The sequence below is a fragment of the Impatiens glandulifera genome, chromosome 9, assembly GCF_907164915.1.
Source record: "Impatiens glandulifera chromosome 9, dImpGla2.1, whole genome shotgun sequence".
Taxonomy (NCBI): domain Eukaryota; kingdom Viridiplantae; phylum Streptophyta; class Magnoliopsida; order Ericales; family Balsaminaceae; genus Impatiens; species Impatiens glandulifera.
The window spans coordinates 28577249-28596864 of record NC_061870.1 but is presented as its reverse complement, the minus strand read 5'-3'; the positions used below and the strand labels follow the sequence as shown (position 1 = coordinate 28596864).

The following is a 19616-nucleotide window of genomic DNA, read 5'->3' as shown; positions in this document are numbered from 1 at the left end:
TTCTAATTTTTTTTTTATAGAATGTTTGAATGTATAAAAGTTGACAATATTCTTAAATTTCTTTTAGATAAAATAGAAGTTTATTTTTGAAACAAAATAATCAAAAATACTCAATATTTTATTATTGACCTATTCTAACAAAAACAAATAGTCAATGATAATATATATTTATATTTTCTCACAATTTATAAATTTGTTTGAATAATAAATTATATTTTAAATAAATCAATCTTACTCTCGGATTCATTAGCTGAGTCAATATTAAAAATGAGAACATATATTCAAATTTCAAAACAAGGAAAATTCCAATTTAAATTAAGAAAATAAAGATTTTAATTCCAATTTCAAAAAAGTAATTCCTGAAATTAAGCCCCAATATTAGATAGCCGTTAGTTAACATAACATCCATTGTCCATATCACATGTATCAACAAAAACAACAACAAGAACGTTTCTTTTTCCTCAAAACCACGGTAGCGAAAATTAGAAGATTCCATTCTTCAATCTAACCATCCTATTCGATCTCCTGGATTCCATGGATTCTAACAGCAAGATCCAAGACCCATCAAAGAATCCACTTTTGAGGCAATCAAGCATTTCCCAGAATTCCAATCCCAACATTTTGAAAAACCCTGAACTGAAATCTCCCATATCACCGACACCAAAATCAGCTGGATCCAAGAACCCTAATCAGATCACCTCTCCGTCTTCACAGATTAAGACTAAAGAGAGAAAGTTCGTGTTGGTCAAAAGGAAGTCGAACAAAGATATAGCTAATCACTCTACTGTCGCCTGCCAGTGCAAGGACAAGGTAAGAGACAAATCGAATAGATGCGTCTGCATTGCTTATGAGAGTCTTAGAATTTCTCATGAAGAGTTTTTTAAGAACCAAACAGACAGAGATGAAAATACACTGAAAGAAGATGATGGATTGAGTGAAATGGGCATTAAAAGAAGCAGGGAAAAGGTCTTAAAAGATGATTCTAAGGAGGAGAAGTTGATTTCAGATTCAGGGTCAGGAAGAGTGAAGCTTTTGGTTAAAGCCTTTGAAATGCTCAATACAAAATCAAACAACATTGATCATAAACAATCCGATGAAGATGAGAAAGAGATGAACTGGGCATCGCCTGAAGTTACAACATCTTCATTCTCACGTTCCGATTTTCTGATGACATCTGAATGTCTGGGTCTGGATTCATCTTCTTCTATAGATAGAAGCCAAGGAAGGTTAGTTATAAAAGAAAACAAGATAATATTAATTAATTTTCTGATCTTGATTATTTTTCTTTTTCAAGTTTCAGGGTATCAAGGAGCCAACGACGTAAAGTAAGTTCCTTTTTAATGAACTAGAATGATGTTGAATTTTGTTCATCATATATTATTGGGTTTGATTTTCAGAGCTTAGAATCAAGTGGTAGTAGTAAGTGGAAGAGAAATCAGCAACAAAAACTTAAACCCACATGCCAAAAACCCTTTAATCTTAGAACAGAAGTGAGTTATTCTAGCTGTTTGATTGAGTTATTTGATTGAACAAACAGTGATAGTCAAACAAATCTTGTTAATTTGTAGGAAAGAGGAAGAAACAAAGAAGAAGAATTAATGAAGAAAGTAAAACAAGTAAAGGAAGAGGAGGAGAAGCTCAGGATACCTATTGCACAAGGGCTGCCATGGACAACTGAGCAGCCTGAGGTAATAATAACAAAAGACAAACAAACATACAGATTGACCAGAATATATTATTATATGTTGTTTGATTTTGATATGTTTTTAATTGATCAAACACAGTTGTTAGTGAAACCTCCTTCCAAAGAAATCACAATCCCAGTTGATCTAAAACTGCACAGTGATATCAGAGCTGTTGAACGTGCTGAATTCAACCAATATGTATGTTTTGAACTTATCTCATATTCTTGAAACATCCTACTTTGTTTGACCAAAAGTTTTTGATGAAAAAACTAGGTGGTGGAGAAGATCAGCTTTATTGAACAATGTAAGATGGAAATAGAAAGGGAGCAAAAGGTATTACTATTATTGTTATTGTGACATATTAGAAACTTAATTTTTTGTTTTTTTTTGGGTATACATTCAATAATGAAATATTGTACAGTTAGCAGAAGAAGAAGAAATAAGACGGCTTAGAAAGGAGCTTGTTCCAAAGGCACAACCAATGCCTTATTTTGATAGACCCTTTGTTCCTAAAAGGTTAATTTATTGCACTTTTGTAGAAATAATTAATAAAAGTTGTAGCTTTAAGGAATCATATTCTTCTAAATCATATACTGATAATCCTTGCAGGTCTGAGAAGCAACTGACCATGCCCCACCCATAGAGCCCAAGCTTAATACCCACAAAGAATCAAGACTTACTGATGCATTTTCCTTGATTGACATGCCACATTGAAGAAGGATAATGAAGAAGATATCTCAATTCTTTTGTTAACATTTTGTTACTATATCACACAATCATTCCTAATATTGCAAGAAGAATTGATTGTAATTTTACTATGAATAGTTACGAAATAGAAAATTTAGTTAATCCATTATCGAAGTTTACGTAGCAAGAGTTTTGTATCGTTTTAAAATTATGAAAATTTAACAGCTTTAAAATTTAACCCATATATGTGTTTATTAAACCAGAATCATTAGTGATTAGTCTTAAGAGTCACTTAACTACATTTTCAGCATTACATAATCCCAAGAAGTTTTGTTCCAAGGAGAAATGAAAGGTCAATCATGAAAATAAAACTTCATTGAATGATTGTTATGAACCTTTTGGAATTAAACTAAATGGGTATCAGTATAGTATGAAATCTTGGCAATATCAGGAAGTTTGGACCTAAGGAGTAATGAAAGGTAAAATACTCAATTGCAAAAGAGAAATGGCAACAACAATAACCCAATAATCTCAAAAGTGAGCAAAAAGCATTGTCAATTATATTCTTTTTAGCAATAAAAGGAAATGAGACAATAAGTTCAATGAAAAACCAAAGCAAATAATTAAAAATCAACTACTACATCTCCCAAGCAAGATAAACCCTAAAACTCAAGCATGGCATTGTCCGAAGAGCACTCCATATTACTCAGCAACTACTACAATCCTCCCTGCAACTTGATCAAGATCCCTTTGTCCACTGGATGTGATTTTCCTCCCACTGAGAACACACATTCAAAACCAATGTTAAAAGTTTCATTACAGTAAGAAAGGAAAAACAAGTCTCAAAACCCTGCATCATAACCTACCCCTTGGCATCAACATCAACAATGTTGATCTTCTGCAGTTGTTGAAGGATGTGACGAGCAACCGATCCACTGCTCTTGCAAAAGTGTGGTGGGCGACTTCCATTTCTCTTGCTTCCACCATAAATCCTTCTGAAGGCACCAACACCAAGTCCCTGCCTCAGGTAAATCTTCCTTGCCATGGAAGCTGCAGTATGATTTCCAAGTACAATACAAATTACTAGTAATTGAAGTGAATAAATAATACCCAGTAAACATACTTAAGAATTAAACAAAAAACATACCGGCTCTAATATAGTACCAATCTGGGTCATAAGGAGCTAGTTCCTTGAAAGTGCCAGTCTTCACAATATCAACCCAATGGGGTAGCTCAATCTAAATAAGGCCAAAGATAACACAAATAATATATATTTTAGTCGTAGCAATGAACATATTATTCTTAAAAAACAAATCCATATGATTTACATCACAAGAACACGGAATGAAGATCACATAGGAAAAATAAATCCTGGGTATGACACTTCAATTCAAGATAGATGGGATTTTGGTTCTCTCAAGATTTGATATATCAGAAGAAATCAACCTAAAGAGAGCAATTAGAGTCTGCTGAATCTAGAGAGAAGGAGCGAAAATTAGATACCTTTCCGGAGCGTTTAAGATGTGCAGAGTATGCTTTGACGAACTCGTGAGGTGAGACATCCTTCACAGCTTTCGCAGTCGACATGGCTACAAGAGAGGAAATCTGAAGCACAAGGTCTCGCGGTCGACTGAGAGAGTCTGAAATCGTTAGGGTTCTTGCCCTGCTTGGTAATGGGCCTTTATATATATATCCAGTTTGGGCCAAATTTTATCGAAGATGCCAATCAGATATTTGTATAAGCCTATGGGCCTATTCTAATTTGCTTGCTAAGACAAGAAATTTAGTGTGAGTTAAATTTTTTATAATTTTATGAACTTTAGTAGTTAAATTTAAAGAGTGAAATAGTATAACATGGTAATGTAATGGTAAATTTATATTTAAATATTTAAATATATATATAATAAATATATATATAATAATATTTAATTTGAATATATATAATAATATTTAATTTGAATATATATATGAGAGTAAATCGATATTTGAATCGTGGGTTGACACCCATAAACTTAAAATGATTAAATTAAAAATATAATATTTTAACCCTATAACTTAAATATTTTAAATAACTAAGTTAATAATATTTTTAATTCGTTTACATAATTTTAATTTTTATATATATTTTTTATTATATATTTTTTTCATAATTATATATATAACATTTCATATATTATAAATTATTTTCACTCTAATTTTGGATTGGAACGATTTGCGGTCGTAAATCAAAAGTCTATTCTTTAAATTAGTTTTTATAATTTAATAAAGAAATATATATTTACTTACAAAAATAATGAACATGTATTAATTAAGAAGGTCTATTTTATATCTAATTTTAGATTATATATATATATATATATATATATATTTTAATAATAATGATATAGAAAGATAAATATTTTTTTTATTCATTATTTTATATCTATATAATTATATATAACAATCTATTTAAAAATTAATTCATAATATATCTATATAAAAATAAATTTATTTGTTTGATTATTTTTTCTTTTTATATTAAAAAAATTGGAATAGAGAGGGAGAATGATTGAGTATTGAAAATAATTTTTTAATTATTTTAATGTAAGTTGAGTGATTTATTTTTAATTATTAGTCACATCAATTGTATATTTAATTATTTATACATAAAGTTATAAAAATAAATTTTAAGTGGCATTAGAGTTAAGTGTTCATATTTAATAATAAAGACAAGAGTTTGAAACTCATCATGTGTAAGTTTGAAATAATTTTGAATAAAATGCTCAAAATGATAGTTCAATTGGAAACAAATAATATATTTGGTTGACCAAAGTGTGTTCTACAATATGATGAGATTGTTGTGTGCAAAATGCTCAAAATGATAGTCCGATTGGTGTTGGTTGACTGAAGTGAGAAAATCTATAATATGATAAGATGGTTGGGAAACTAGGAGTTATATTGGTTGGTTAAATTGAGAATGGTAAGAGGAAAAAATGTGTAATGATATAAGATGGTTATGGTGCAAAATGCTCAAAATGATAGTTCAATTGGGATATGTTAGGGAATAAAAGATAGTACAACGATTGAGAATAAGAAATATGTTGGTTGGCCGAAATGAGAATGTGTGTAATATGGTATATAGTTCGGTTGCGGGTAACAATGTATATATTGGTTACTCGATGTGAGAGATGGTAATAGGTCGATAATGAGGAGATTTTTGGATAAAATGAGAATGTTTGTAATATGATATATAGTTCGGTTGCGGGTAACAATGAATATGTTGATTACTCGAAATGAGAGATGGTAAGAGGTCAATAAGGAGAAGATTTTTGGGTGAAATAAGAAGGTCTGTAATATGATATATAGTTCAGTTGCGGGTAACAATGTAGATGTTGGTTACTCGAAATGAGAGATGGTAAGATGTCGATAGGATGAGATTTTTTGAAAAATGAGAAGGTTTGTAATATAATATATAGTTCAATTACGGGTAACAATGAATATGTTGGTTACTCGAAGTGAGAGATAGTAAAAGATCGATAATGAGGAGATATTTTGGTGAATGAAGCAAATGATAATTGTGGTATTTTATATTTTAACCGTGTGTTTGCATAGAAATCATGTTAGTTATGCTAGCACATCATTCTTATATATATATATATATATATTTCTTTATTTAAAACAACCCTAAAAAAATTGAAAAGTCCTTTTTTTATAATCTTTTTAACACGACGTTACTTTATTTATCTTTTCATACTCAAATTTAAGTTGGTGTTGTGTTAAGTTTGATGTGACATTTTAGTTAGATCGAATTTGTCATCTCATATTTTGTAATTAGAATAATACTCTCGGTCTTTGATGGATCGTCTGATGTTCATACCTTTCAATCGTATTGGTAACCATTTTTCAAGTCCGTATTCGTTTCCTGCGTCGTAACAAAAGAGGCGATGTTGTCGGATTCATAATTTTTTTTTTCTAACAAAGATTTTTTGGAATTTACCTTTTGAAGTTCTTTTATAAATATATTTTAATAATTTTTTATGAGTTTATCGTTATTTTAATTATATTTGTAGATTATCAAGTTATAATTTGACAAACTTTTTATTGCGTTGTTTACCCAACCTTGGTTAAAGATAAATTTAATTGTCTTTGAATTTTGTTTACCAAACCTTAATCCTCTTATTATTGAATTTAAATGAGTTTATTTTTAAAGTTACTCTAAAAAAAAATGTATTTTATTAATGGATTATTTTCATTAGAATTTCAATCATACAAATTTGTATTATTTAACTTTCAAAACTTTATTTAGTTCATTTAATTTTTAGATGTTATTTTTTATTGTTTGTAAGGTTTTATATGTAGTTTTTTTTTTATTTAATGAGAATTATTTTAATAAAAAAATTTAAGATAAATAAATAATATTAAAATCAAGTACCATATTTATCATTTTAACTCCATATTAGAAATATTCATTATCACATTTTAAAATATCATCTAAATTTGATGTTAATCATTCTAACGTTATACATATCTTGCATATTAATTTATAACCAAATTTGCATATTAATCTACAACCAAATTTGTAAAAATATATATACATATATATATATATATATTATATTTTTAACTGATCAACTAATAAATCAACGCATAGAATAAACAAGGGATAGTGGGTATTAAGACATTCTTTGTATTGTATGCCATCTCTTTCCTAGGCTAAAAAATGGGTTTTTCATAATAATAATTCAATCATAATTTCACATTCAGAAAAAATTAAATAACCATCTAAAATAACTCTCCATTCTTTTTAATACAAAAATATTTTGTATTATATATTTATACTCTTAACCATCTTTTACTTAAATAATCCCAAATAACCTAATTTTCAACAATAATAATAATAAAACAAGGATTTCTTGACATTATATCAGACTTAGGGCAGGTTTCTTTCTAAGTCCAATCTGATCAATCATATGTCTTATATTCTCAGCATCAATCCACCTTCCAGCTGCAGCATAAATCTTTCCCAAAAGTACATAATTTCCAGTATTCTCTGGTTCTAACTCAAATAGTCTCTTAGCCGTCAGCTCACCCAGTTCAACATTCTCATGAATCACACAGGCACCCAAGATTGCACCCAATATGGCATGATTATTAGGCTCAAACTTCTTAATCAGTTTATGAGCTTCCTCCAACCGACCATTCCGACCAAGGAGATCTATGATACAATTGAAATGATGTCCATGTAGTTTTCTTTCATGGTATTTGAGCATTACATTAAATAAAAGTAAACCATCATCCACCAAACCAGAATGGCTGCAAGCATGCAAGACTGAGGTGAATGTTACTTCATTTGGTACCAATCCTGATCGAATCATTTGGTCAAAAAGTGAAAGTGCAATATCTGCTCTCCCATGTTTGCCACACCCTGATAATACAACACTCCAACAAACGATATCCTTGTCCTTTGTGTTTATCTCGTCGAAAACTTTGAGAGCAGAATCTAAGTTTCCACATTTAGAGTAAATGTCAATCAAGGTGGATGATATACTTGCTGTTGAAAGAAATCCTGATTTAGTTAGGTAACAATGGATGTTCATTGATGGCTTTAAATCAGCTAACGCGGCGTATACTGGAAGAAGACTTGAAAATGTTGCAGCATCGTAATTTATTGGAAATGAGATCATTTCTTTGAAGAGGATGATTGCTTCTCTATGTAGTCCGTTCTGGTTATACCCTGAGATAATTGAATTCCACGTAGCTGTTCGCTTTCTCGGCATGTTCCTAAACACGGTTTGGGACAGGTTAACGCGTTTGCACCTTGAGTACATGTTTATAAGCGCGGTTTCTATTAAGATATCTGACTCGAGTTTATGTCTTAAAACCCAGCTGTGCAAACATTTTCCATGTTTTAAATCGTTCAAAGATGCGCATACCGAAAGAAGCAAGGAAATTGTGCTAAAGTTTGGCCTTTCACCGTGAAACTGCATTTCAGCACAAAGCATTAATGCCCGCTTCTCATAGTTGTTTAAAGCATACCCATTGATCATTGTGGTCCAGGAAATAACATCTTTTTCATCCATCTTCTTGAAAACAGATTCCGCTTCATTCATGCTGCCACATTTTACATACATATCCATTAATGCATTCTGCACTACTGTTCTATCCCTTAAACCTATTGCTTCCGCTAGTGCATGAACCCTTCTCCCAAAGTTCAAGTCTTTCAAATATCCACAAACAGGTAAAACTGATGCTAAACTAGCTTGATCAGGTATCATACCATTATCAATCATTTGCTTAAAAACCAACAAAGCAGACTTTGGACATCCGTTTCTGGAGTACGCACTTATCATTGTATTCCAAGACACTAGACACCGGTGCTGCATTGTGTTGAAAACCAGTCTGGCTGACTTAAGATCACTACAATTCATGTACATAGCCAGGAGACAGTTTTCTACAAATGGGTTCAAATGCACACCACTTGTCACAGCCAAACAATGAACAGAAGTACCCAATTCTAAAGAAGATATGTCACCACATGCTTTGATAGTAGAAGGAAACGTGTAATTGTCGGGAGAGTAGTTCCCTGAAGATAACATGTCACTAAAAAGCTTAATCCTATTGTAAGGAGAAGCATTTTTTATGTACATTCTTATCATGGTATTGTACAGACTCCTAGAGGCAATGTATCGAACAACTTTCGCGCATAAGTTGATTAATCAAATACCAGTTTCCAGAGGTGATGATGACATGATCATGGTATTTCTTGATGCTCACGACAGACTTGGATGTGTACCTAGTTTTAAAAGTGAAATCAAATAGTTAATAACATAGTTCCAATTTCCAATTTTCAAATAACATTTCAGCATTTTCATTCATTCAAAATATGAAATATCAGAAGAAATCAGCCCAAAGACAGAAATTTGATACCTCCCCAGCTCCGCGGACCATTTAACATGTAAAGAGTATGCTTTGACGAACTCGTCAGTCGACATGGCTGCACGAGAAATCTGAAGCGTACGGTCCCGCCGGCGACTGAGAGAATCTGAAATCATTCTCTTACATGGAAATGGGCTTATACAGCCCATGGGCCTAATAAACAATTGGGCTTGGAAAGGAAAAACGACGTCGGATAACAAACACCTTCATCTCTCTCGATGCGTTTTGATCAGTCGTAGCTTCATTTCAGATTTCCAGTCTTCTTTCTCCACCCCCCAATTGATTACAGGAATCAAAGCTAACCCTAGTTAGAGAAGAAGGCAACCATGGGGATCAAACACATCCTCATCCTAGCTCGAAGGTCAAATCGACCTTCATCGTCGATTTCTAATCACGCCATCCGATCCCTTTCCACATCATCATCGGCAGTCGCTAAGACTTCCGATGAATCCTCTCTACCCTCACCTCCATCGCCGACCACCATGATATATGATCGTTTATCCGTACAGGTGAAGGAGAAACTTAAGCAGCTTGAGAACCCAGACCCTCGATTTCTCAAATACAATTCCCCTCACCCTTCTGTTAAAGACCATACTGCCATCCTCGCCGCACCGTTGACCCGCGTTACAACTCTTCCCAATGGTTTGAGAGTCGCCACCGAATCGAATCTGGCTGCGAAAACAGCCACTGTCGGTGTCTGGATTGACGCTGGAAGCCGGTTCGAGACGAGCGAAACTAATGGTACTGCTCATTTCCTCGAGCATATGATATTTAAAGGAACCCAGAAGAGGACCTGTAGGCAATTGGAGGAGGAGATAGAGAATATTGGTGGGCATCTGAATGCTTACACGTCAAGAGAGCAGACGACGTTCTACGCCAAGGTTATGGAGAACAACGTTCCCTTAGCGTTGGATATTTTGGCAGATATATTGCAAAATTCCAAGTTTGATGAGAATAGTATCAACAGAGAACGCAACGTGATACTCAGGGAGATGGAAGAGGTAGAAATCCATTTTAATTGTTTGTATTAGAAATTGATTCTTTAATCATTTTGATCGTAATTCAATGCTGTAGGTGATCAGTCAGAAGGAAGAAGTTATTTTTGATCACCTTCACGCTACTGCATTCCAGTATACTCCTCTAGGCAGAACCATTTTGGGTCCGGCTGAAAATATTAAGTCTATAACCAAAGAAAACATCCATCAATACATATCTACTCACTATACTTGTCCAAGAATGGTAATTGTAAAGTATACAGTCTGTTTGGTTTTATACCTCCATCTTGCCATTTGATTTTTGAGTTTCCCCGGATCAGGTCATTTCTGCCTCTGGAGCTGTTAAGCATGAGGATATTGTTGATCAAGTAAAGAAATTATTCACTAATTTATCATCAAATCCAACCACAGCTTCTGAGTTAGTAGCTAAGGAACCGGCTGTTTTCACTGGATCTGAGGTTTGTTTCTGTTTGGTGCTTGAGGACCTAATCTTTACGAATAATATTTTATCTAAATGAATTGAAACCCTGGAAAAAACAGGTTAGGATTATTGATGATGATATGCCTTTGGCACAATTTGCTGTTGCTTTTGCTGGTGCTTCGTGGGCTGATCCAGATTCCATTGCTTTGATGGTCATGCAATCTATGCTGGGAACTTGGAATAAGAATGTGGGTGGTGGAAAACACATGGGGTGAGGATCTGACTTTATTTATCTAGTTCAGATAATGCTGTTTTAACGTGTGCATTTACATGTTAATGTCTTTCACATGCAGATCTGAGCTTGCTCAACGGGTTGGTATAAATGGTATAGCTGAAAGCGTGATGGCTTTCAACACCAACTACAATGATACAGGTCTCTTTGGTGTTTATGCTGTTGCTAAGGTGAAATTGGCTTCTTCCTTTGAAGATTTTTGTATTATATGTTTTAAGACTTTTATGTTGTTAATGACTTTTAAGTTTAAACAAACTCTTAGCCAAACAGTTTGGTTCAATTTTGTACGTTACTTCAACTTCTTTGCAGATTATGGTTCTTTATTGTTGTTATTTTACTTGCAGCCCGACTGCTTGGATGACTTGGCCTGGGCAATTATGCGTGAAGTAAGCAAGTTAAGTTACAAAGTTTCAGAAGCTGATGTTATTCGTGCTCGTAACCAGGTAAATAACTCAAACCATTTAAATTCCAAACAGTTTCTATTTAGAACTGCAACCAACTTAACAGTCTTCCTAAATGCAGTTGAAATCTTCCTTGCTCCTCCACATAGACGGGACAAGTCCTGTTGCTGAGGATATTGGACGCCAGGTACAATTTTAATTTAATATTGCCTTACATAAAGAATCTTAATAGAAGATTGACCAAGTTTCTTGACATACATATATATCTGTGTTTGTTGCAGCTTCTTACATATGGTAGAAGAATCCCATTTGCTGAACTCTTTGCCCGTATTGACGCTGTTGATGCTAGTACAGTCAAACGTGTCGCAAACCGCTTTATAAATGATCAGGCATGGACGATTACGTTTTTAATTTAGATATTTTTTGGGAAAGAATGTGTGCAGTTAGCAATCATTTGGTCTTTTTATTTGTTGTTTATGCAGGATGTTGCAATTGCTGCTATGGGTCCTATCCAAGGTTTGCCAGACTACAACTGGTTCAGACGCAGGACCTACTTGCTTCGATACTAGGTCTTCTCACTCGCAAAACCAGCTCCAATTCCATCTTTCTGAGATACCGAAACTTATCTCCCCAGTATTTAATGTTGCTGGCAACTTTCCAGTTAACACTGGGCCAATCTTTTTTTTGTTAATAATTGTTGCAATACCGAATTGGGTAACTTAACATTTTATTGGATGAAAGCATTTTTTTGTTATGTGAAATAATGAAGTGATATATTTGGAGACTTTTTTGGTCTCTTGAACAAAACCCTTTCCAGAGCTAGCTAGTTATGTCAATTAGAAGTTAAATTGAAGAACTTACATAATGAGAGTCTAAAGAACAGTGGCATGAATGAAATTTAAATTTAAAGGTCTCTTCCAATCTAACATGTCTAAAGACTTGTCATAATCTTGAAAAACATACATGATGGGAAGGAAGAAGCAGTGACAAATTTACCATCAATGGAATTTGCAAGAACTTATTTGAAAAAATTAAAAACGTTAACATGAAATTCAAAGCTTATTACTTGAGTAATAATAAAAAGTTATTGGAGTTATTGGGCAAATGTGATCCATAATAAAAAGTTATTGGAGTTATTGGGCAAATGTGATCCATCACTTACTTCCAATCTAACATGTCTAACAGCCACATCGCTTCATCTTCAGAATTGGCCACATCACAGAAATCCATTTCAATCCCACAAACATTAATAACCTCCTCAGTACTATTCTCCGTGAAAAGCAAAGAGATCCATGCTCGGATGCCAGAAACAAATGGGTAAGATGGGGACAGTTCGATATAGTCAAACGCAAGAGCCCTGTATGCAGTTCGGTCCATATAATCAAACAGTGAATTGTTGATAATGCAAGCAACTTTGTTTGTGTCTTTGCGTCCAACAAGAACCGAGACTCTCACATCCTGGTCAACTGGTACACTCAGCCTTGGCTCCACTTCAAGTGTCATCTTGTATTCTGGACCATCCAAGTGCAACCTAGGCATGTTGCTGATTCCACGAGATTGGAGCTTAAGCCCATTTTGTAGGACAGATGCTGGGACCACTTCTGAGAAGATCGATTCTCCTTCTGCCCAAATATCAATGTAGAACTCAATATCCTTGGAGGAGAATCTTGGTGGTAGAACTGCCCGATTCTTCTGACGTTTGTAGAAGCTCTGGAATAATTTGTAGTAGCTTGTGGAAGGAGGAGATGTTCGTTTGCAGAGCGAAGGCCATCTTTTACCACACTGACATTTCCATAAATAATCATCTAAGGCTATTGCTTGCCACTGCTTGCAAACCAACATGCAGGAAGCAAGGTCAGTCCCTTCCAACAGGGGAAACACAACCTTTAGAACTTCTTCAAATGACATATTTTCCAACAGCTTAGTTAGAATCCCTGTAGAAATGTCAATCAGGAAACCAAAAAGTGGGAGATCTTTCTATGATCATAAGAATGCATGTATTAATAATAATCTAAACCCTAGATGATCAATTTGAAGGATCGGCCTAAATTCTGATGGTGATCATAAAACTATTAAACTGAATTAAGCTGCTGCACATAGGACATTTAGTAAGAATACAAAGGAACAACAAAAAATAGGAATAACTTCTAGATGGATCATATAAAGATGTAAATTACAATTTACAATCTCCGGCGAGATTGAATCATGTCTTCGCCATACTAGAATTTTATAGAAACGCATCTAATGACGCAATGATTCTCCTAGATGATCAATTTCAGTTCGAATCGAACACGTTACAAATCTAATTCTACATTAGGAAATCTAAACAAGGTAAACTGACTAGAAACAGATCTAAAAGTATACGCCAGATTCTGATCTAAAAAAGAAACAATGGATCAAATCTTTTGTGATAATTGAGAAATCACGAACCCGATTCATGACGCAAATAACACAATCGATAACTTCAACGAGAAAGCAATCCAAACTCTCTATGTTGAAGATCATGGAATTGAAGAGCAGATAATTAATTAACAAGAAGAGAATCTACCAAAAGTTCACCTTGAGACTTCGTCAACTGAAACCCTATGGCAGGAATGAATTCACATCGGCAAGGGAAGGGAGAAGAAGAAAGAGATAATGTTCCTTCTGAATCGTGCTTGCTTAATATTTTAGAAAAAAAATTATTATACGTATAAATTATAAATATACATTTTAGAAAGAAATAAAAGATTATATATATAAATTAAATAATAACATAAAATTAAAACAATTAAATAAAATTTAAAATATTAAATAATAAATAATATAATAAATTTATAATAATTAAAATTTTAATGAAGATCAACAATATTGTAATTTTTTAGGGTGATTTATAAAACCGAACAAATAATTTATAAACAATATTTAACAGTTAAAAAATATTTTGTCAAATTATAATTATTAACAACTATATATAAATAAATAAAATAATAAAAAACTCATATAAATAAGAGAATTGTTATTTACAAAAATTTAAACTTCATTTCTTTTGCTGCACTTTTGCTGCTAAAAGAAGATCGAATACGAATACACACAGACTCTAAAAATGTTCAAAATATTAAAATGGTATAAATAAACTATGTCAATAATATTATTGATTTGCAATATAACTAAACAAGATATTACATGAAACAAAAACAAACACTAAGCATAATTAAGTGTTCAAACTATCTTATGCTAACTTTTTTTTGTCAGGAATTATTAAAAGAAAATTTTCAACTTTTTAAAAAGCGAACCTAAACTATGTATTTTTGACCGAAGAAAAAAAAATACTTCAGTGTTAGTATTTTATTTAGTTATATATATTATATTTATAAAATTTAAGTTTCTTTGATCTTTGTCTTCTCTTTTGACATTTTTTTCATTTTAAAAAAATTATTACTAATTTTCTATTTAATAGACATTTTATATGTATTAAATATTTATATATTATTTTCTCTAATTCTTAATAAATAAAATATTTCTAACAAAAATAAATATTTTTTATGAGATAAATAATTTATATGAGATAATTTAGAATGTATTAGTTATTATTATATTTAATTCTTATTAAAATTATCTATTCAACTCAAATTTATATTAAACTATTACCGTTAAAGCTATAAAGTATAAACATGAATAAGATTGGCCAAATTTTGGACCTGTCTAGTTTGACTTGAGTGTCCTAAATTTGAATAAACAAATATTATTAATGGGTTAATATATATCTAAATAAAATATATTTTATAATATTATTTTATTTAAATCAAGTTGCAATATGATATTTTATAAAAAAAAAAATTTAAATAATATATTTGGTTTCACTCAAACCCAAATAGGCCTTTATTTATTGGTAGAAAAATATTTTATCAATTAGCCCACAAGAGATTGAGAAAGAAAGCTTGGTGGATAAAACTAATTGAACTTATAATTACCTAAGTTGTTGATGTTATTAATAAGTTTATTAGTAACTGAAGTAAGAAATAAAAAGTTATTTGATGTCTTTATAATTGTATATAAGTTGTTATTAAGTAATAAGTTGAGATACAAATAAAAATAAATAACAAATAGGATAGCTTTTTTGAAAATATGTGCTAAATTTAATAAGATTTATATATATATATATTTTTTAATAATTTAAATTATATTATTAATAAAATAACATACAAATATAAATAATATTTTAAAAAATATAATTGTTAGTATTTAAAAACTTAATAGAAATAAATATTTTTTAAATATATATTAACTATTATTATAAATATTAAAATAAATAAAATTAAAGAACGAATGAGTAACAAATAAACAAAATTAAAGACAAAAAATTAGTTATATATATTTAACACCATTAAAACTGTATAAAAATTTAAATAAATTATTTTTAACAGTTGATACGCTTATTAAATAAGTTTTGTAATTTATATATGTAAATAAATTAATTATATAAATACACACGTTTTAATAAGTTTTTTTTAAATATATTTTCTATAATAATCCTAAAAATTATATATATCACTGTGATGATATATTTTTATCTCAAAACTTAAACATCATAATAATAATTTTAATTTTTAGAATAATAATAGAGAGCGAGAATTTGATGTCATGTCGGGAATAATATGACAACACATTATTGAAATTAAATGGGATAAATGTCAATTTTGTGTATAAAGTTGGACGAATGTTTTAAATTTGTTTAATAAGTTGTAAAATTTTATTTATATATATAAACTTGACAAAATGTGTCAAATTTATTCCATTTAACAGAAAAAGATTAACCGCGTTAACTATTTTACAGTTGTGTAATTATTAATTTTTTATTTTAATCCAGGTCAGCTGCTAATTATTAAATATATAATTTTTTAATCCAAATTATCGTTTTCAATCTGAAATTAGAAATAAAGAATAATTAGTTGTCCCGTTCTCTTCTCGATCTAATCCATTTTTATCGATGACGCAAGAGGATGGACATTTTTAAAGTGATAGAGGAGAACGAGAGTCCAGATGCGACTCCGTTTGATTAGAAGATTGGAAAGTGTCGAGATTTAGATCTAGATTGGTGGGATGCGGTAGCCAGAGTTTCCGACGATTTCTTCGAACGATTGTCTACTGGTTTTTGGGACTGTGCACTCTGGCGAGTTGAATCACATAGAGAAGGTAAAACAAAATCGAGGTCCAAACATAAGGAAAGAGTAAAATGCGGTGGAATATTCAGTGGATTCATGCTGGCTAGTTATCGTCTAACTCTTCTAATTCGTATATGGTTTCATCTTCTTCGACGGACTGAGGCGGCGGAAATGTGAAAGGTAAAGTTACTGCATGTGGAATTGATCTGGAAGAACATGTTGCTTCTTTTTCATCGTCATTTTAAACATTATATTCTTCCATTAAGAGATCAGAAACAACTTCTATTCCAAATAAGAACAAGAGTACTCGAAATCTGAATGTTATACCATCTCTTTTGGGTTGTTAGAGGTTAAAGATGTTTTTTTTCATTGTTTTATCTCTTTATTTCATTTTAGTAATCTTATTCACATCTTATCTCTTTTGATTATTTATTTTAAAGTGGTAGATGAATTGAGGAATATTGAAGAAGGGGTGAGGGAGATGAGTAAGAGGAAATGGAGTAGATGATTGAATGTAAAATTAGAGAAAGAGACATAAATTGGAATTTAAATGATTGGAAAATTATTTTCAATTCAGATGATTTGGATTAAAAACTGGCTTACGTGGATTTATAAAATTAAATAAAATTACACATCATAAAAAAATTAACGCCGTTACGTTAAATTAATAAATTTGACACATTTTGTCAACTTTATATACATAAATAAAATTTACAACTTAATAAACAAATTTGAAACTCTTTTCAACTTTATACCTAATATTGACATTTCTCTCGAAATTAAATCTAATATGAGAGAGAAATTCTATTTTTTTTTAGTTCAATTACGTTTATCACATTATTCTTAAAACCATTCCTGACACAAAATTCTCTCGTTTTTATATATATATATATTTTTTAATCTTATACGGTTGTTGAATGCATGGTTAAAATATCACATTTCTATAAACACTAAATCATATTTTTTTTTATTTTAATATTAAAATTAAAATATTATATATATATATATACATTATTTTAAATAAAAATTAAAATAACCAAACAAAAATATAATTTCACTCTTATATCTATTATATTACTTAATTCATTAATCAAAATACTAAAACAAAATTATTTTAAATTATTATTTTTTATTTTATCATTATATATTAATATTTTTTAAATTTTTTACCAAAAAAAATCACTTCTTTACCATCGTATACAAAATCATTATTTATTTATTTATTTTTAATAATCAAGTTTTTTATAACATCCATTTCACCAAAATCCAAATTATTCTTCAAAACACCAAAATATATTGAACACCCTTATTCTAGATTTTGTTTTTTTTATATTTTGAATTCATTTCAATTATTTTTATTTTATTTTACAAACTTTACAATTTTATGATTTATAAAGAAAATTAACTATTTTGATTTAAATAAACTCTTCAATTAATTAAATTCTTATTATTTTAAATTTACAATAAATAATTAAGATCTTACAAATTTATAAATAATTTTAATTTTTAAATTATATATTATTTTATAGAAGAAAAGTAAATTTATATTTATAAATTAAAAAAATATATTATTTATTTAAAGTAATTTATGTAATAAATTTTGTAAATTTGACCTTTAATTTTTTTAAATTAACTGTATACTTAATTATATTTACATAATAATATATAGCTAATATTTTTTTAAATAATATTTTATTTGAAATTATAGTGAACTTTTAATTTTAACTTTATCAAAATTTGTAGCATTATAAATTGAAAAATATGAAAGTTAAACTCAATGCAATGTCTAAAGAATTTTGAATAATGTAAACAATATAACCGTGTCATCATTCAAATAAAGAAGGTTAACAAAATTAAAGATAGGTGGATAACATATTATTAAAAACTTTTTATAATTGAATGGTTTAAATATTATATATATACTCCAATTTTGTTAGGATAAACTAGTAAACTGAAATAATAGTAGAACATGTGAACCATTTTGAAAATATAAACACAATCAAAGAGGCCATTGCCCAAGCCACATTAATCACATGGTCAAGACTATAACGGGTTGGCTGTTCCGAATGGTTCTTTGTTATCTCTCACAAGGAGAGGCAAAATAATAATATTTTTTAAATGACTGTTTTGCCCCTTCCGTGTGAAGAAGAATAAAGAACCATCCAAAACATATGATTTTATCCCGTGAAAGCTAGCCTTAAAAACCATGCAATAATTAAGTTTGAAGAAGAAAATCAACTAGTAATTATATGATATGATGAAAACATTGTGTTAGAGGATGGAGGAGACAAAATAAAACAAATGAGAAAATTGAAATAGAAACAACATGCAAGAACAAGAGACAAAGACAATGCAAAAAGAAGGAAAAAGGACTGATGACCTATATTACAACCAGTGATATTGTAAAACAATGGTTAGATGGCATACAGACGGGTCGGAGCCAAGCCCAACAATTGACTGAGTATGATAAGACAGGACAAGACGGGTGGTGGCCCTAAAACCCGACCAGGAAACAAAAGGAATATAAAGAAATAAAGCTTATTGCATTTGCACATGGTGATGGCACGCCACCTTAATTAAGTTGCCCCTTTTTACCTTTTAAATTTTCATTTCTTTTATTGCATTTATTTTATGTACTTTCTTCATGTACATATAATTATCTCATATTCCTCAAGATTTAACTTATTTAAAATTTAAACAGTTGAATCTGATATGTTTGCTAATGTTAAAGGTAAATTTTAGATATTCTAATGTTACTGTCCAAAAGATTATATTATAATAATTTTTTTGTTAAACATAATCCAAAATAAAACTCTAATCCTAAAATGATCCTGATATAATTGTACCAATACACAACAAATATTGTATAATTATACCCCCATAAAAGGAAATAAGTCATCATCCACAAATATTGCACTTTTTGTCACATGGATCAAATAAATAAGGGATGGAATGAGGAAAACATTTATTTTTAATTGACGTGTCAATATTTAATATACAATATCATTAATAATTTTGGCTTCATTCATTATTAATTCATTCATAATGTTATCATGATAATTTTTATTATTATTAT

General features: G+C 30.3%; 5 protein-coding genes across 6 annotated transcripts; 2 read left to right on the top strand and 3 right to left on the bottom strand.

The window, feature by feature from the left end:
* Positions 1 to 481: 481 nt before the first annotated feature.
* On the top strand, positions 482 to 2328 carry LOC124916152 (reticulocyte-binding protein homolog 2a-like). The gene is made up of 7 exons (XM_047456885.1): positions 482 to 1226; positions 1295 to 1325; positions 1398 to 1490; positions 1569 to 1688; positions 1785 to 1883; positions 1959 to 2018; positions 2107 to 2328. The coding sequence occupies exons 1-7, from the start codon at positions 535 to 537 to the stop codon at positions 2326 to 2328; spliced, it is 1317 nt and encodes a 438-aa protein (XP_047312841.1). The 5' UTR covers positions 482 to 534.
* A 541-nt stretch (positions 2329 to 2869) lies between these two features.
* On the bottom strand, positions 2870 to 4038 carry LOC124914843 (40S ribosomal protein S19-3-like). The gene is made up of 4 exons (XM_047455456.1): positions 3876 to 4038; positions 3520 to 3610; positions 3239 to 3422; positions 2870 to 3150 (listed from the first exon to the last, which is right to left on the bottom strand). The coding sequence occupies exons 1-4, from the start codon at positions 3957 to 3959 to the stop codon at positions 3075 to 3077; spliced, it is 435 nt and encodes a 144-aa protein (XP_047311412.1). The 5' UTR covers positions 3960 to 4038; the 3' UTR covers positions 2870 to 3074.
* Positions 4039 to 7134: 3096 nt separating this feature from the next.
* LOC124916151 (pentatricopeptide repeat-containing protein At5g39350) lies at positions 7135 to 9058 on the bottom strand (the record flags this gene model as incomplete). The annotated part of the gene is made up of 1 exon (XM_047456883.1): positions 7135 to 9058. A coding segment is annotated over one exon (1788 nt), but the record flags the coding sequence as incomplete, so codon positions are not given.
* A 458-nt stretch (positions 9059 to 9516) lies between these two features.
* On the top strand, positions 9517 to 12201 carry LOC124913932 (probable mitochondrial-processing peptidase subunit beta, mitochondrial). Its single transcript, XM_047454373.1, has 9 exons — positions 9517 to 10288; positions 10362 to 10526; positions 10603 to 10740; positions 10823 to 10974; positions 11057 to 11165; positions 11340 to 11438; positions 11518 to 11583; positions 11678 to 11785; positions 11879 to 12201. The coding sequence occupies exons 1-9, from the start codon at positions 9614 to 9616 to the stop codon at positions 11963 to 11965; spliced, it is 1599 nt and encodes a 532-aa protein (XP_047310329.1). The 5' UTR covers positions 9517 to 9613; the 3' UTR covers positions 11966 to 12201.
* Positions 12202 to 12394: 193 nt separating this feature from the next.
* Positions 12395 to 14048, bottom strand: LOC124913933 (F-box protein At5g39250). Of its 2 annotated transcripts, none has more exons than XM_047454374.1 (2): positions 13956 to 14048; positions 12395 to 13330 (listed from the first exon to the last, which is right to left on the bottom strand). In XM_047454374.1, the coding sequence occupies exon 2, from the start codon at positions 13302 to 13304 to the stop codon at positions 12555 to 12557; it is 750 nt and encodes a 249-aa protein (XP_047310330.1). In that variant the 5' UTR covers positions 13305 to 13330; positions 13956 to 14048; the 3' UTR covers positions 12395 to 12554. The 2 variants fall into 2 exon arrangements, with proteins under 2 accessions (XP_047310330.1, XP_047310331.1); XM_047454375.1 differs by lacking the exon at positions 13956 to 14048 and adding an exon at positions 13827 to 13948.
* Positions 14049 to 19616: the final 5568 nt, after the last annotated feature.

What these genes read in the sequence shown, in the direction of transcription:
- LOC124913932 (XM_047454373.1), top strand. Translation starts at nt 9,614, where the DNA reads ATGGGGATCAAACACATCCTCATCCTAGCTCGAAGGTCAAATCGACCT. An exon ending in TACTCAGGGAGATGGAAGAG is followed by an intron (nt 10,289 to 10,361) that starts GTAGAAATCCAT and finishes TCAATGCTGTAG; the next exon opens with GTGATCAGTCAGAAGGAAGA. An exon ending in CTGTTTTCACTGGATCTGAG is followed by an intron (nt 10,741 to 10,822) that starts GTTTGTTTCTGT and finishes TGGAAAAAACAG; the next exon opens with GTTAGGATTATTGATGATGA.
- LOC124913933 (XM_047454374.1), bottom strand. Translation starts at nt 13,304, where the DNA reads ATGTCATTTGAAGAAGTTCTAAAGGTTGTGTTTCCCCTGTTGGAAGGG.
- LOC124916152 (XM_047456885.1), top strand. Translation starts at nt 535, where the DNA reads ATGGATTCTAACAGCAAGATCCAAGACCCATCAAAGAATCCACTTTTG. An exon ending in CAAGGAGCCAACGACGTAAA is followed by an intron (nt 1,326 to 1,397) that starts GTAAGTTCCTTT and finishes TTTGATTTTCAG; the next exon opens with AGCTTAGAATCAAGTGGTAG. An exon ending in AAATAGAAAGGGAGCAAAAG is followed by an intron (nt 2,019 to 2,106) that starts GTATTACTATTA and finishes AATATTGTACAG; the next exon opens with TTAGCAGAAGAAGAAGAAAT.
- LOC124914843 (XM_047455456.1), bottom strand. Translation starts at nt 3,959, where the DNA reads ATGTCGACTGCGAAAGCTGTGAAGGATGTCTCACCTCACGAGTTCGTC. An exon ending in ATCTTAAACGCTCCGGAAAG is followed by an intron (nt 3,611 to 3,875) that starts GTATCTAATTTT and finishes GGCCTTATTTAG; the next exon opens with ATTGAGCTACCCCATTGGGT. An exon ending in TTGGTACTATATTAGAGCCG is followed by an intron (nt 3,423 to 3,519) that starts GTATGTTTTTTG and finishes ATCATACTGCAG; the next exon opens with CTTCCATGGCAAGGAAGATT.